Source organism: Dromiciops gliroides, chromosome 3 (genome assembly GCF_019393635.1).
Source record: "Dromiciops gliroides isolate mDroGli1 chromosome 3, mDroGli1.pri, whole genome shotgun sequence".
Classification (NCBI taxonomy): Eukaryota; Metazoa; Chordata; class Mammalia; order Microbiotheria; family Microbiotheriidae; genus Dromiciops; species Dromiciops gliroides.
Window position 1 is genome coordinate 480545462 of NC_057863.1, and position 14964 is coordinate 480560425.

At 34.6% G+C, this 14964-nt stretch overlaps 1 protein-coding gene across 3 annotated transcripts in view; it reads right to left on the bottom strand.

The window, feature by feature from the left end:
• PAN3 (poly(A) specific ribonuclease subunit PAN3) overlaps positions 1–14964 on the bottom strand; it is a 159399-nt gene that overhangs the window by 94777 nt on the left and 49658 nt on the right. For 2 of the 3 annotated variants that reach the window (XM_043991259.1, XM_043991258.1), the window contains exon 5: positions 6305–6466. The exons of the other annotated variant lie outside the window; for it this stretch is intronic. In XM_043991259.1, the coding sequence (XP_043847194.1) occupies positions 6305–6466 (162 nt within the window). The remainder of the gene's footprint in view (positions 1–6304; positions 6467–14964) is intronic. 3 annotated transcript variants of the gene reach the window in all.

The window sequence follows — 14964 nt, forward strand, 5'->3', positions numbered from 1 at the left end:
AAGGTCATACTATTAAAAATATTAGAAGAAAAGCATATACTTCTCACAGTTATAGGTAAAAGATATGCTTAAAAAACAAAAGATAGAGGCAATTACAAAGGATAAAATAGATAATGTTGATTATACAAAACTGAAAAACTTCTGCATAGACAGTATGCATCTAGGCTAAGGAAAAGTGTGGGAAAAAATCTTTGTATCAAATTTCACTGACAAGAGTTTGACATAAAAGATATGTAAACAAATAATAAACATATATAAGACTAACAACCATTTGCCAATAGATAATAGTCAAAGGACATGAACAAACAGATCTTATAGGAAGAATTGCAAAGTACTCATAATCACAAGAAAGAATGCTCAAAATCACTAATGAGAAAAGCAAATCAAAACAAACCTGACCTTTCACCTTACACCAAAGATGACCAAAATATGGCAATACTCAATGTGAGAAGGACTGTAGAATGATAAGGGTACTAATATTAAGTATGGGTGGAGCTGTTAAATGGCATGACTATTTTGGAAAGCAATTTACAATCATACAAATAGTTACTAAAATGGCCATCCCCTTTGAACTAGAGACTCAATTACTGGGCTTATTCCCCAAGGAAAACCATTTATAAGAAGAAAACCCACATGTACACCAAAATATTAGCAGCACTTTTTGTGACAGCAAAAAAATTGGAAACAAAGTCGATGTCCATCAACAGGGAAATGGCTAAACAAATTGTGGTACATGAATGTAATGAAAAATTACTATACTGTAAGAAATGATGTGCATGATTAATACAATCGAAAAAATTCTACATGAACTGATGCATAGGGAAGTGATCAGAAACAAGAAAATAACATACACAGTAACTATAACAATGTAAATAGAAAAGAATAACCACATATAAAATAATCAAAAGCGAATGTAACGAAATTATAAAGATCAAGTATGGCTTGAATGAAGACACCTTTGTGGAGGTCCACTATACATAGCACATGGGTTTGGACTTTTTCAATGTGCTGGTTTTTTCTTCTTTTTTTTCCTTTCTTTTAGGTCTTTAAAAAATATGATCTGTAATTTGGGATAGATCCCTGGTAAGGGCAAGGGAAGTAACTATGAAGATGAAAAAATGGTGACCAATAGAAAAGTTATTAAAACTTTTCAAAAAATATTTTTAAAAAAGAAAAGTCTTTGCCAGCTGAGTAGAAGATGAGGTAGAGTGGAGAAGTGACTTGAGGAAGGATCTATAAGAAAAGTGATGAAGGTCTAGAGTGGTGATCGAGTGAGTAGACAAAAAACATATATGAGGGAGATTCATGAAGGTAGAAATGACAGGATTTGGCAAAAAAAATGTACATGTGGGATGAACGAGATTAAGGAGTCGAACTGAGACTAGGCAGCAGGGCAGATAGTAAGTACTCTCAACAGTAACAGAGAAGCTGGGAACAAGGGAGGGTTTGAGGAGAAAGATTTGAATTCCATTTTGGCATGCTGAATTTTGAGATGTCCACAGGATCTTCAGTTTGAATTATCCAAAAGTCCATTGGTGATGTGGGATTGGAGCTCAGGAGATGTAGTGTTAGATATATATAGATCTGGGAATCATCCGTGAAGAGAGGATAACAGAACCCAGGGAAGTTGATGAGATCCCTAAGTATAGAGGAAGAAGAGGGCCCAGGACAGAGATCTGAAAGACACTTGAAAACAGTAAACATGATAAAGCTGAAAAATCAGCAAAAAAGGAGAAGTCAGTAGGAAAATAAGAAGGGAACAATGTCACAAAAACCTACTGAGAAGAGTATCCAGAGAGAGCTGAGGAAGCTGCAGAATTCAAGAAGGATAAGAACAGAGGGGGAAAAAACCCTCAGATTTGGGAATTAAGCACTTATTAGTAATTGTGGAGAGAGCAGTTTCAGTTGAAGGGGCCAGGAATTTTTTGAAGAGACTGAGAGGAAAGAAAGCTGAAATGTGGAGTACAGACCACACTTTTCAGGAAGTTTGACTGAGAAGGAAAGGAGAGATATGGGATGATAGCATGGATCAAGTGAGGGGTTTTTTTTAAGGATAAAAGAGACATGAATGTGCTCATAGGCTATTTTACGTGTTTTTGTGCTGAGTTAAACAGAAGAAGAGAATTAGCCCATTACAATGTCTTTGATCAAAACCCATCTGAGAATGTTCTTAGAAAAACACATCTATCTTTAAATGGTAAAATTTCTATATATGGTCCATTCACATGTCATACTCATCCAGTAGCTGTCATTAAAAGAAAGAGTTCTTTACTAATTAAATAAAAACTTCTGCCTTACCAAATATTTGCTTCATTTAGTTATGGGATATAAAATGTGAGGCTTGTGAAATTTAGACATAATTAAAGTGAATTTTTATTTGCTGAATCCTATATATTGAAGCAAAAACTCTAAGAGTTATTAGTCTAGAAGATGGCAGAGGACAGGCAGTGCCTCCCCCAAATGCCTTCAAATAATGCCATAAGACAATTCCTGGAGTAGCAGAACCCACAAAAGGACAGAGTAAGATCATTTTTCAGCCAAAGACAGCTTTAGAAGGTCAGTAGGAAAGGTCTGTAGTACCAGGGTGAGAGTGGAGTATAGATCCAGGCCACACAGCACAGACCCAACCCCAGCAAATCAGGCCTCCAGAGCCTTGGAATCAGCTGAGGCAGCAGCTACTTCTGGAACTCAGCTCACAGACTGGTGAGGACTCAAGTGGTTGGCTGGGGCGGGGGATGATTGCAGGGGTCTCTGCTGGTGCAGAGGTGGAGCTCTGTTGTGTTCCCCATGCTCAGGAACCAGGAAGCAGTCTTGAGTGGTGGCCTAAGTAGGGGAGGAGCACAGGCACACCCAAGCTTGCAACCACAGTAAAGCAGAATTCTGGAGCAAGCAGGCCTGTGGTTACTTACAGACCAGAGGAAAGGCCAGGGGAGTGTAGAACGTGCCTCTCCTGGTAGCACCTGGGACCCTCTGGAGCTTGGGACAGTGTGCCCTGGAAGCAGTGCCCCATTTTAAGAAGGCGTTAAAAGTCAAGAAATAGGCTGGCAAAATGAGCAGACAGAAAAAAATGCAGACACTAGAAAGTTTCTTTGGTGACAAGGAAAGATCAAAATACACCCTCAGAAGAAGGTAAAGTCAAATCTCCTACATCCAAAGAGTTAGTCTAATAAGAGGGGAAATTAAAATATAACTCATGAATTTTAAAACTGTTCTTCCCTGCAATTAGCTCTTTGTACTTACTATGATATAGGTAAGAAAATCCAAGTTATTTGCAAAACTAAAGCCCAAATGAAAATACTATGTAGAAATAAAACCTCACATTTACCACCAGAAACTAATATGTCATGTGAGAGTTCCATACATAATTTCTACTAAAAGTGATACAGTAGCATAATCCTGCCCTGGAAGTCTCAGTTGTACTGCCATTTGAATGCACCATTCTGATTGGAAAGTTATCACTAGAAAGTTTCTCTCAGTCATTCCACCACTTTATTTTTACGCAAATCTCAAGATGACCAATCAAACTTGTTATTCTAAATGCAGAAATTTACAAACAAGTCAAGGTAGTGGAATGACATAAAATAATAAAACCAATAATGAAAAAAAATTAGTTGTAATCTGTTTTAACATCTCCTCTTTCAGCAATAAAACAACCAAAGGTCAATCAAAGAAAAACAATAAGAAGAAAATGGGGGTAAATAAGGCTAGCTCATTTACTAACTGGACAGCTATTTGATGATGGTGATGATGATGATAGAAAAAGAGCACTTTAGGTCTACAAAATGTTTTAAATGTTACTTCATTTGATTCATACAACTGGGGGGGGGGGATTATTATTAATCCCATTTTATAGTTGAGGAAATTGAGGCAAAGGTTAAGTAACTTTCCCAGAGTCTTATAGCTACTAAGTTTCTGAGGAAAGATTTGAACTCAAACATTCCTAACTCCATGTCCAGTGTTCTATCCACTGAGCCACCTCAATAACAATAATTGAATTAAGTATACTTATCATTCCATTCTACCACTCAACCCATTCACATGAGCAACACACTTTAACAACCCATATTTTTAAACAAAATAGAAACTTGCTATATATGTTTTTTAAGTTTTGATTTGTAGCATTACCATATTCCAAATTCTTTAATGTGAACACACACACACACACACACACACACACACACACACACCCAGCCCAAGGGGCAACTGCTGTCTGACAAAAAAAACAAACACAAAAAGCAGCCTAGTAAAATTGAGAACAGTAATCTTATCTGGTTTTACAAGTCAGGAGGCTTGGGGCCACTGACTTCATAACAGCTTAGATTCAAGGAATAAAATCACTTGCTCAGGAAACATTTCTATAAATCTCAATGATGGTTCACCGATATTAGAAGCAGATTCAGCTTCAATTAAAAATCTAAGAGACAGTAGAAAAAAAACTGATCAATAAAATTAAGTTCTTTAGGGTAAGGAGATTTAGAATTCTCCACAAATGAACTCTTATGAGCCTTTAGATAAGCCATTTAACTTTTCTGTGACCACTAAAACTATCTGTAGCTAGAATAGGGATAATTTTCACATTACCTTGAAGAGTTATAATGAAGAATAGCAGGAATTTTTGTCAAGTAGTTTTAGGACTTAAACCATGGAGGAACTATTGTCTCCCACAAAATTTTCACTACTACCACTGTTAGAGACACAATAGTAGGATAGGGGCAGCTAGGTGGCGCAGCGGATAGAGCACCGACCCTGGAGTCAGGAGTACCTGAGTTCAAATCCGGCCTCAGACAATTAACACTTACTAGCTGTGTGACCCCAGGCAAGTCACTCAACCCCAATTGCCTCACAAAAAAAAAAAGAAAAGGAAAAAAAAAGAATCGTAGGACAGACAGAACAGTAATCTGCCTCAATATAACTAATTCTTTAAGTTCTTATAGGAAAATAGGAGTATACATCAGACACAAGACAGATATTCTTAATTCAATATTTCACAAGAATTAATTCAAATACAAGTCTTTTTAATTTTAAAGAATTCGTATCTTAATTATATATAATCATTTGTCAATTCTCTCCCCTGAACACAATGACCAAGGAAATTCTGTAAAAAAAAAATTTTATTGCCAACCATATTTGACAGACTTCAAAAAAATTCCCAGTATCATTCAAGTACTTAGTTGAATGTTCATTTCCTGTTTTATTTTGTCTTGTAATGAAACATGACCAAAATCTTATCTGGTACATAAATCAAATTTTACAGTGTTGATAGAGTGAGAATTTCCCTGTGCTCTGGGCAATATGTTATATAAAACTAGGTGTTAAAATATTAATATAGTTGGACATAGCTAAATGATCTAGTATCAAATATAGAGGAATTCTTTTAGAATATTGATGTTCAGGGTAAAAGTAATATCCATCACCTTACAAACTATGTTATAATTAACTCTGGATGTATGTAAAGTATCTATTTTTGGTGAACAATAATTAACAATTTATTTGTGTTCATTACTGATAAAGGAAAAAGGACTACTTCTTATTCTTAATAATTAAATATTTTTGGTTAAGTTATCCAGAAAACAAATGACCAAGTTTCAAAGACAGAGAATATAATAAAATGTGTTAATTTAATCACTTATTCAGAAATATCTGGATACTTTCAGAGTTTAGTGCATTAAAGTCTACAGCTGTAACATTTAATCCTCATTAATACACTGCTATAGATATAGGTGACAAAGAGGAGAGTGGATAGAATCAATACTGACCTTAAAACATACACCTGAGTGTTTTTTGAAATAAGTACTTGCTATTACTTTATGCATTTGTAATTTGTTTCTTTTAAGATAATGTGCTGCCTACCACCCCCTACATACACACACACACACACACACACACACACACACACACACACACACACACTCACTCTTATTTTTTGAGCTCTTTGCTCAAATTCTAGATGAGAATTTACTATGATTTTTAAAAAGAGTTTAATTGACTAAATACAAACTACAGTCTCCTATCGAGTTTTGTGTATTAGAAATAATTCAGTTCCTGATAAATTCAGTTCCTGATATTTTGAAATAAAATCCAATTTAGAAAAAAAAAGAGGGGGAAAATTATAAAGGAAAATTAAACTAGATAAACTACTAAAAAAAAAATCAGCTAATTTGTTTTGCACGGACCACTTAACTTACTTTCTTGGTGAATAATCTGGCCCAAATAATCTCCCCAAATTTAAACAGCAAAAAACTTTTAAAGTAAAAGCAGCCACGATATCAACTTTCAAAGAGTGTCTAGTAAAAATTACTTTTACCTGTAGATTGTTTTCTGTGACTCTGTTCCACCAAACCATATTGATGGGTACTCCTGATTTACACCTGTCAGTCAGGCAGCCAATAGGATTCTTTGCTTTTCGTGCCTTTGATCCCACCGGAACTAGCCTCTCCTCCAGCATCCCCAGTCGGTACTTCCTTGGCTATGAAAAAGAAGGAAAGAAACCAGGCCACTCCTAACATCCCTCACTCTTATCTAAACTAACTAGCAGAAAGAAGACATCTGGGGATTGGTGGAAAAGGAAATAATTTGAAAGTTTCTGATGGAGTTACTTCCCCATCCCTTATTCCCACATCAATCCATCATCCTATTGGGCAGGTTTGGGGTAACATTCATAGAAAAACAACATTCATATTTTAAAGTGAAATCTTGTAATATAAAAGTATGGAGTATGGGAACTGATTCTGCTTCTATGCTAAAAGTTTTTAAGTCAATTTCCACATAAATGCTTCACAAAAGTTTCTCCACTGGCACTTACCTATTCTCACTGTATTATGAAGAAATGGCTCCAAGGAAAGAAATTACAAAATTATCCAAACTATATCCTTTTTTATTCCTCCCTACCGTCACTCCCCACCTGGAAGCCCAATAACTTCAATTATTCATGTTAGATAAAAAGTATGCTACCTAACTTATAGGAACTGAGTTCTGAGAAAATGTATAGCCAAATAAAATTTAAATTCTACCAATTGTCCAGTTGTCACTTCTAAATCTGTTCAGTGTTAGACTTCAAAGAGAAACTTTATTTAAAGAGGAGAGTCAAAGAAATAAATTGAGCATGAAAACTCTAACATCAAAATTTCAAAATCTGAAGAAACTAATAATTTTAAAGTCTTTACCTAAAAAGTAAGCTTAAGGAAAAATTTTTAAAAGAAATCAAACAAAACACAATTTCAGGAAATCTAAAGGAAATAGTCTAAACCCCATGTTGCTGATCTTACATAGTGAATCCATTCAACAAGCGCCTACAACTGTGTACTAGGCAAATAAATATAAGGTAATGAAGGGTGGTCTCAAGCAGTTTGGGGTGTGTGTGAGAAGGGGGCTGGAGGTGAATTCAGGAAAGGTCTCATCTAGGAGGTGACTTTTAAACTGAGCTTTGAAGGAAAACTAGGATTATAAGAGATGAAGGTAAGGAAAAAGTACATTCCAAGCATGGGAGAAAGCATATACAAAGGCACTGAGAAAGGAAATGGAATGTCATGTTGGAGCAACAGGCCAGTCTGGCTGGACCAAAGTATGTGAAAGGGAGCCATGTATAATAAGGTGTGAAAGGCTTTAAATGCCAAAACAAAGGTTCTGTATTTGATCCTAGAGGTAAGTGAAATCAGATTATTCAATCTTTGTACAAATCAACCTAGATTACTGATATCACAAAGGTTAGGCAACAGTCATAGTAGAGGTAATGGTGTTTTCACTTCTATGACTTTAAACTTCTTCAACCAACACACTTGTGAAGTTTTTTTTTTCTTTAATGATAACAAGTTTACACTATTTCATCCCAAAGAAAGTCTTCATAGATTTCTCTAAAAAAAAAAAAACTCTAAAAAATTCCATTATTCCCAAAATTCTTTGTTTTAAAAAGATACAAAGAGAATTTCCTCACATCAGAAGGATATATGAAAAACTCTTTTATTCCAAAATCGGTTTCTACACACTGACCAATGTTGGTACCAATTAAAGTGACATAAATTAATAAGGCATTATTAAGTACCTACTATGCACCAGGTACTGTAATAGGCACTGAGGATATAAATAGAAATTCAAATAATAAAACAATCTCTATTCCCAAGGAACTTAAAATATACATCCTTCCTTTCTGTTAAATGTAAACCCAGATGTATAAAGTGACCTGTAGGATTTTTCTCTTCTTTTCTAAATCCTCTGCAATTTGTCTTCCAACCTCATCATTCAACTGAAACTGCTCTTGCCAAACTTAACAATGATCTCTTACTTAATTGCTAAATTGTCCTTTATTCATTAGCTATCCTTTTTGACCTATCTGTAGCATCTGGCATTGCTGACCACCTTCTCAGCCTGGACACTTTCCTCTCTGGATTTTTGTGACACAGTTCTCTCTTGGTTCTCTTCCTACAGTTCAATCCTTTGTGGTATCTCATCCACAGATAAAGCATTTATTAAGTGCTTACAATGTGCCAGGATAACTGGGTATGCCAAGATTCTATCCCAAGCCCTCTTCTCTTTTGTCTAATCTCTCATTTGGTGATCTCATTAGCTCCCATGGGGTTCAATTATCATCTCTATTCAGATGATTACCAGATCTATCACTACTTAGCTCTGAACCTGAATCACTACCTATCAGACGAAAGTGGATATACCATAGGCATCTCAAACTCAATATGTCCACAACAGAACCTGCCATACTTCCCATCACAAAAATTCACAACTTCTGTCATTTTGTTCCTGAGCCCTTACCTTCACTCACCCTCACATGTCCAACCAACTTCCAAATCCTGTCATATCTACCTCCATGGTATCTCTTTCATATGTCTACCTCTCTCATAGTCACCACCATAGTATAGGCTATAGGCCCTCATCCACAAATGGATATCCCTTAAGCACCTCAAATTCAACATGCCTAAAATTAAACTAATCTTTTCCCTTAAAATCTCTTCTCCAAATTTCCTGTTTCTAATGAGGGCATCCCTATCTTTCTGTTCCAACCAGGTTCATGATCTCAAGAATGATCCTAGGACCTTCACTTTCCCTTAGGTACCATATCCAATCAGATGCCACACCTTGTCAATCCTTGTTCCATAATATAGCTCATATCCTTTCCCTTCCCTTCACTCACACTGCCACTACCTTAGTTCGAGGTCTGATCACCTATTCTAGACAATTACAATAACTTTCTTCTGTTATGTACTTATTATAATTTTTTCCCATCTCCTTTTTCTCGTATCTCTTATCTCCCTTTCCACAGCTGAAAAAATAGTATTATCAAAGTTAAAGTCTATGACCCTCCCCTGCTCTAGAACTTTCAATGATGCCCTAATGTCTTTGGGATAAAATACAAACTTAGCTTGGCATTCAAAGCCCTTCACAGTATGGCTTCAGCTTAGCTTTCCAGGCTTATCTCACTTGACTCTTCTTTACACATTAGACATTCCTGTCAAACTGGCCTACTAGCTGTTCCCAAACCTGGCCTCCCAGGTCCTGCCTTCAGAGAGGCATGCCTGAAATAGGCTTTCTTCTCACTTTCACCCACTCAGAATCTTAAGCTTCCTTTAAGGCTCATCCAAGGGGACACCTTCAATGGAACTTTTCCTGGTTTTCCTACTTGTTAAGTGTTCTCTTCTTCAAATTGTTGTTTATTTACTTATCTGTTTTACAAGTTATATCCCCTAATGTAAGCTCCTTGAGGGCAAGGAGTTTTTCCTTGCAGCCTTTGAATCCCTAATGTCTACCCAGCACAGTGATATGCATACAACATGTGCTTAATAAATAACTAGAGAGGAAATCTGAGATGCTTGATCATCCTATAATTAGTAACTTGTGATTATACTACATTAAAAAGGTAAAAGCAAGCAATCGGTTCACTCATTATCCTAACTTTAAGTTGCAATAAGGTTGATAAATATAAACAGTGTTAAAATTAAGTTTAGTAGAAATAATTTCCCATCCAGAAATTAACATGTAAAGACAAGCTCTAGATCATGGATCAACTAAATGAAGAAACTTTCAAATTTCTCTATCACTAAGCAACCAGTAGTTTAGAAAATAAGAACGGTGGAAATTAATTAGATGTTATGTTAATCAAAGATCTTCCAGGAGTACTTCTCATACTATGTTCTTTCTGGATAAACATAAAAGAATCAGGATAATATGAAGAAATATTAACATATTTCTTTCTACTTAGCATATAACTAGGCAGAGAACTATATTAACAAAATGAGTAACGCTGGGTAAATTCAGTTAACATCTGTATTTATCATTTGCTCTACATTAGCAAGGATATTTTTAAAATATAAGAGATAGTGAAAATGACCAGTATAAGGCACCCTTCAAGGTCCATTTCATGAAATCACGTTATCAGTGAAAGAATGTGGAAACAAAGTACTTCTGGCAAACAGGTTCAAATCCAACCAGCCCTTTGTGTATAATAAAGGACTCATCTTATACCAAAGAATGTGCTACAGCAAGGTTCTAGTGTATATATAAAATAAGCAGAGAGAAAGTATTAAATAACTAATTCAGATTTCACCATTTTGAAAACCATAAAATTTATAGTAAAGATTAGACTGAAGATTACACCTTTTGAAAAAAAATGGGACTTCTCAAACAAATATGGAGAATAAATGAGATGTGAAGGTGAAAGTTTTGTCTAACTATGAAAATAAACTGATTAAAACCATTTAAAAGAATGCAGTTACAATAAAAAACCAAGGCCAGTAGTTAATATTAACAATTTCTTCCTTAAATGTTTTGTCTATTTCTACCCATACTACAAAAATCTAAATATGGACTAGATGACCTTTTCCAGCTCCCAAGTTCTATGACTCTGAATAACAAATGAAATGAACTACCCTTAATGCATGGAAATATGATATGATGGGAAAGGGGTGTTCTGATACTCAATTATTAAGTATTTTAATTAGCTAAATCATCCAGAGCACCAAACATGAATGACCAATTTTCAATGAATGAATACAATAAAATGTGAACATAATCGAATCTTTCTTAAATTATTCAGAAATACATGGATACTTGCGGAGCTTGCAGTGCCTCAGGTCCACTGTTATGAAATTTTCATTTGGAGTCAGAGGATGTGGGTTCAGACCCCCACCTGTGCTGCTTTCTACCTCTATGACCTTGGGTTGGTCACTTCACATCTCTGGGCCTCAGTTTCCTCATCTGTAAAATGAGGGGGTTGGACTAGATAACCCATAAAGTCCCTTTTAAGCCTAGAAGAACACATTTATACAAAGTAAAGAGAAGCCGCAGGATAGGCTGGACTTTTGATAGCTGTTAGAAATCATCATTTATTCAATTAAAAAACATTATTAACAGAATAATGCCATTAGAAAACACTTAATTAGCCTAGAATTTCCTTTAAAATGTGAAGATAAGGCTATTTCTTTTAAAAATATTCTAAAATACTTTTCATTAAAACTGTTCTTCCTTCCAGAGCAGTGGCACTTTACACTAAATTAGCAATGCTTTATTAACAATGCTAAGAACAATGCATAAGTCTGTAACTGAATTACTTCTCATCTCTGGGTCTTAGTTTCTTCATCTGTAAAATAAGATTGCTAAATTAGATGACTTCAAAGGTCCCTTCCTGTTCTGACCCATGAGCCTATGATCTTTATCCAATTTTATGAACTCAAAAGTCATTATTCCTGGCTATCAAACTGGTTCAATTTATTTGAATCCTAAGAAAAGAGAAAAAAAAGTTAGCTAGTTTTTGTATATGCATGAATATGATTACTCAAATTAATAACTGAATTACTTATTTTGTAGCTGAATTTCCACAATTAACTTAAAGTGGCAGTCTATATTTATAAATTCTATCTAGCTTGGGCTCCAGTCACCTTAGAAAACAATTCATTCCATTTCTACTGGGTCTAAAACATACAGAAAAGGCTAGGACTCAGTAAAATGCATAAGTTACTTCTTTTCCTGTCTATTTATTACCTTTTTCAAGTTTTCATGAAAATGTTTTTTAAGTTGGTAGGCCCTAATTTCTTATATTATTTTATCTTAAAATATAGATTGTTAACAGTATTAATAAAATTGGTGGAACTACAGGAAAGGGGACCAAATTGGGCAAATGAAGGTCAGAAAAGTTCAAGTCTCATAGACATATAAAACTATCAATAATTAAGAAGATATAAATATGTAAGGCCCAAACTTAAATATTAGAATTTTACAGGAAAAAAATTCAAAAATATATCAATTTTTTGTCTTAATTACAGTGTATCTATACCCAAAACAATAGAACATAATTAAAATTTACTTGTCATATAAATTTAGATATGTTTCTGGTCAAATGATGTTTGTCTGGTCAATCTAAATATAATAAAGGCTTGATATAATACAGATACTTTATATAATAGTGGTTAGCCTTGTCCTCAAATGAACAAATGAGATAATATTTGTAAAAACACTTAACACCGTGCCTGGCACATATAAGGCACTTAATAAATATTTATTCCCTTTCCCACTCTTCCTCCAAAACCAATGTTACAATGACGTTCCATTGTGAAATAGGGTATATAATCACCATAAATGAGATGATTAGGTACAGGCTTTCTGGTAAAGACTAAATCCTAGTTTATTTAGAATCGAGGCAGCAAATGTCATTTTTCTGAAAATGGATGGTCACAGAATGCTTAGTGACCAAAAAAACAAAAATACAATTAATCCCAAACTAGTGTTAAAGTACAGTATACAAAATGGAGAAATTGGTTTTTTTCCAGGTAAGAGATGGTATAATTAATAGTTTAATGAGCTAACCACTGCCTTATTCTTATATGGATATAACCCTGGGTTCTCAAAAGTTTCATCAGAAGCAGTACAAGTTCTGGCTTCTCCACCAAACATGATGCTCTAAAATACACCGGTATATACTATACTTCTCCATCTCAGCTCTTATAAACCATTATTAAGGTAAATTATAAAGTTTGTGAATGTTTATTTGGAATATAAAGAGGAAATCACTGCTCTACAGTGAGCCAGAAAGGTTTCAAGACTACTGTCAGAGCACCAGTAGAGCCACCAAATAATAAATTTTTTTTGACCACAGGAACTCATGAAGACTATTTCCTAAGGTGTGGAGCAAGTCATAATCTGAACTGGTGAAGGAAAGATCTATAACAATAAAATCACAAGTCTTTTGAAGTATGGAAATGTTGGTTAACATAATTACTCAATTTCTAAAAGGAAGTATCCAATATGTACACCAAAGGGAACTGATTGATAGCTACTTTCTTTTGCTTTTAATGCATTTGTTTAGATAGGAAAAGGCTCAATCCAAGTAGATTAAACTAGTAATCATACTTTTATTAGCTCTAGCTAATAATAGGAAACCCAAATTAGTATGAAAGACAACTTTTATAAAAAATTTTAATAGCAGAATCACAGATATGTTGTGAATATTAGAAGAATACATTCTAAGGTCTATAATATAATTTTAGTTCACTACAATCTTAACATCATCTAATCTAATGCAGTACTGTTAATTCTTTTACCTTCCCTCCTGAACCCAAATGGATTGACTGGATCAATGGAAATAGAGAACTGTACCACAGAGAGACTTAGATTATGACCTATCACCAGTCAGGCACTTGTGAATCTACTTAACAATTGTGGATCTGTTTCACAATTGTAAACTCCCAAGAAACTGTAAAGCCTGAATTAGGTTTTTTTAGCTAATAATCAATCTCCAAAAATTTCAACAGAGCAAACTGAAACACAAGAAAACATTGGCAGCACCATATCTCTATCAATAACATAAACTGCATGTTAATTACAATTTGAGTAACTACTATCTTTAACTTACTTTGTAGTTCATAAGAGGTATTAAGGCCACCCATAGCTTTGCTTAGAACACTTATAGCATTATATGCTACATAATATCTAAACACAATGAAAATCTAATTTACACATATTCATGTCAAACATTTTTAATGTCCTTAATTGCTTATTATAATGTAAGCTATCCATCCATAGCTTAACAAATGAATTAGAAAATTTTTAACTCGATGAAGATCTGTAATCATTGACAACATACCACTTTATAACTTAGTTTTTGGGAAATTAGATTTTTCCCATCATCAATTCTGCTTCACCAAAAAGAACGTAAGATTTTATATAGTTCTGTAAGTCAAGTCAACCAAAATCTAATTCCTGAGGCCCTAGCCAATTAATAAAGGAAAAAGTTTCAAATAACTACATAATTAAATTTTAATGCATACCTATATGACATCCCCTTTAAATTACAAATAAATCACAAACTTTGTATCAGAAGCTTTATAATTCACCTTAATAATGGCTTATAATAGGGAGCTAGAGATGGGGAAGTATGGTATATATCATCATATTTTAGATCAGGTTTTAGAGAGAAGTCTGATTCTAACTTCTGATTACAACCTTTCTAGGAATGGCCCATAGTCATAATTGTCTACGCATGATTAGTCTTATTGTTACACCTTCCCCAACCATACCTCCAGCTCCCACCCTGGGGGAAATGCTGTCTTGATTGGTGAGAGTTCAACCCTATTGAGGGCAGCATCAGATACTAGACTATGCAAAATAGACATCTTCCTGCCATGCCATGGCATCCTTGCTACTCCCCACTTTTCACCTCTTGCTCTATCATACCACCACTGATTCTGGAAATAAACTATTATTACTCTATGGCTCCACTCAGCATCTTGTGAATTCCCAAACCACACACCCATCCTACCTCTACCATGGGTCAATTTCTCTATTAAAAACACTTAAGAGGGCAGAGATTTTCTTTTGTATTCACATCTTCAATGCTTTGCACAGTGAATGGTTTACAGTAAACATGCTTAATAAATGCTTTTTCATTCATTCATACATTCATTCATTCAATATTAAGAATTTAAAAGAATATTAACCTCACATACAGCAAATAGCAGTTTATACCAC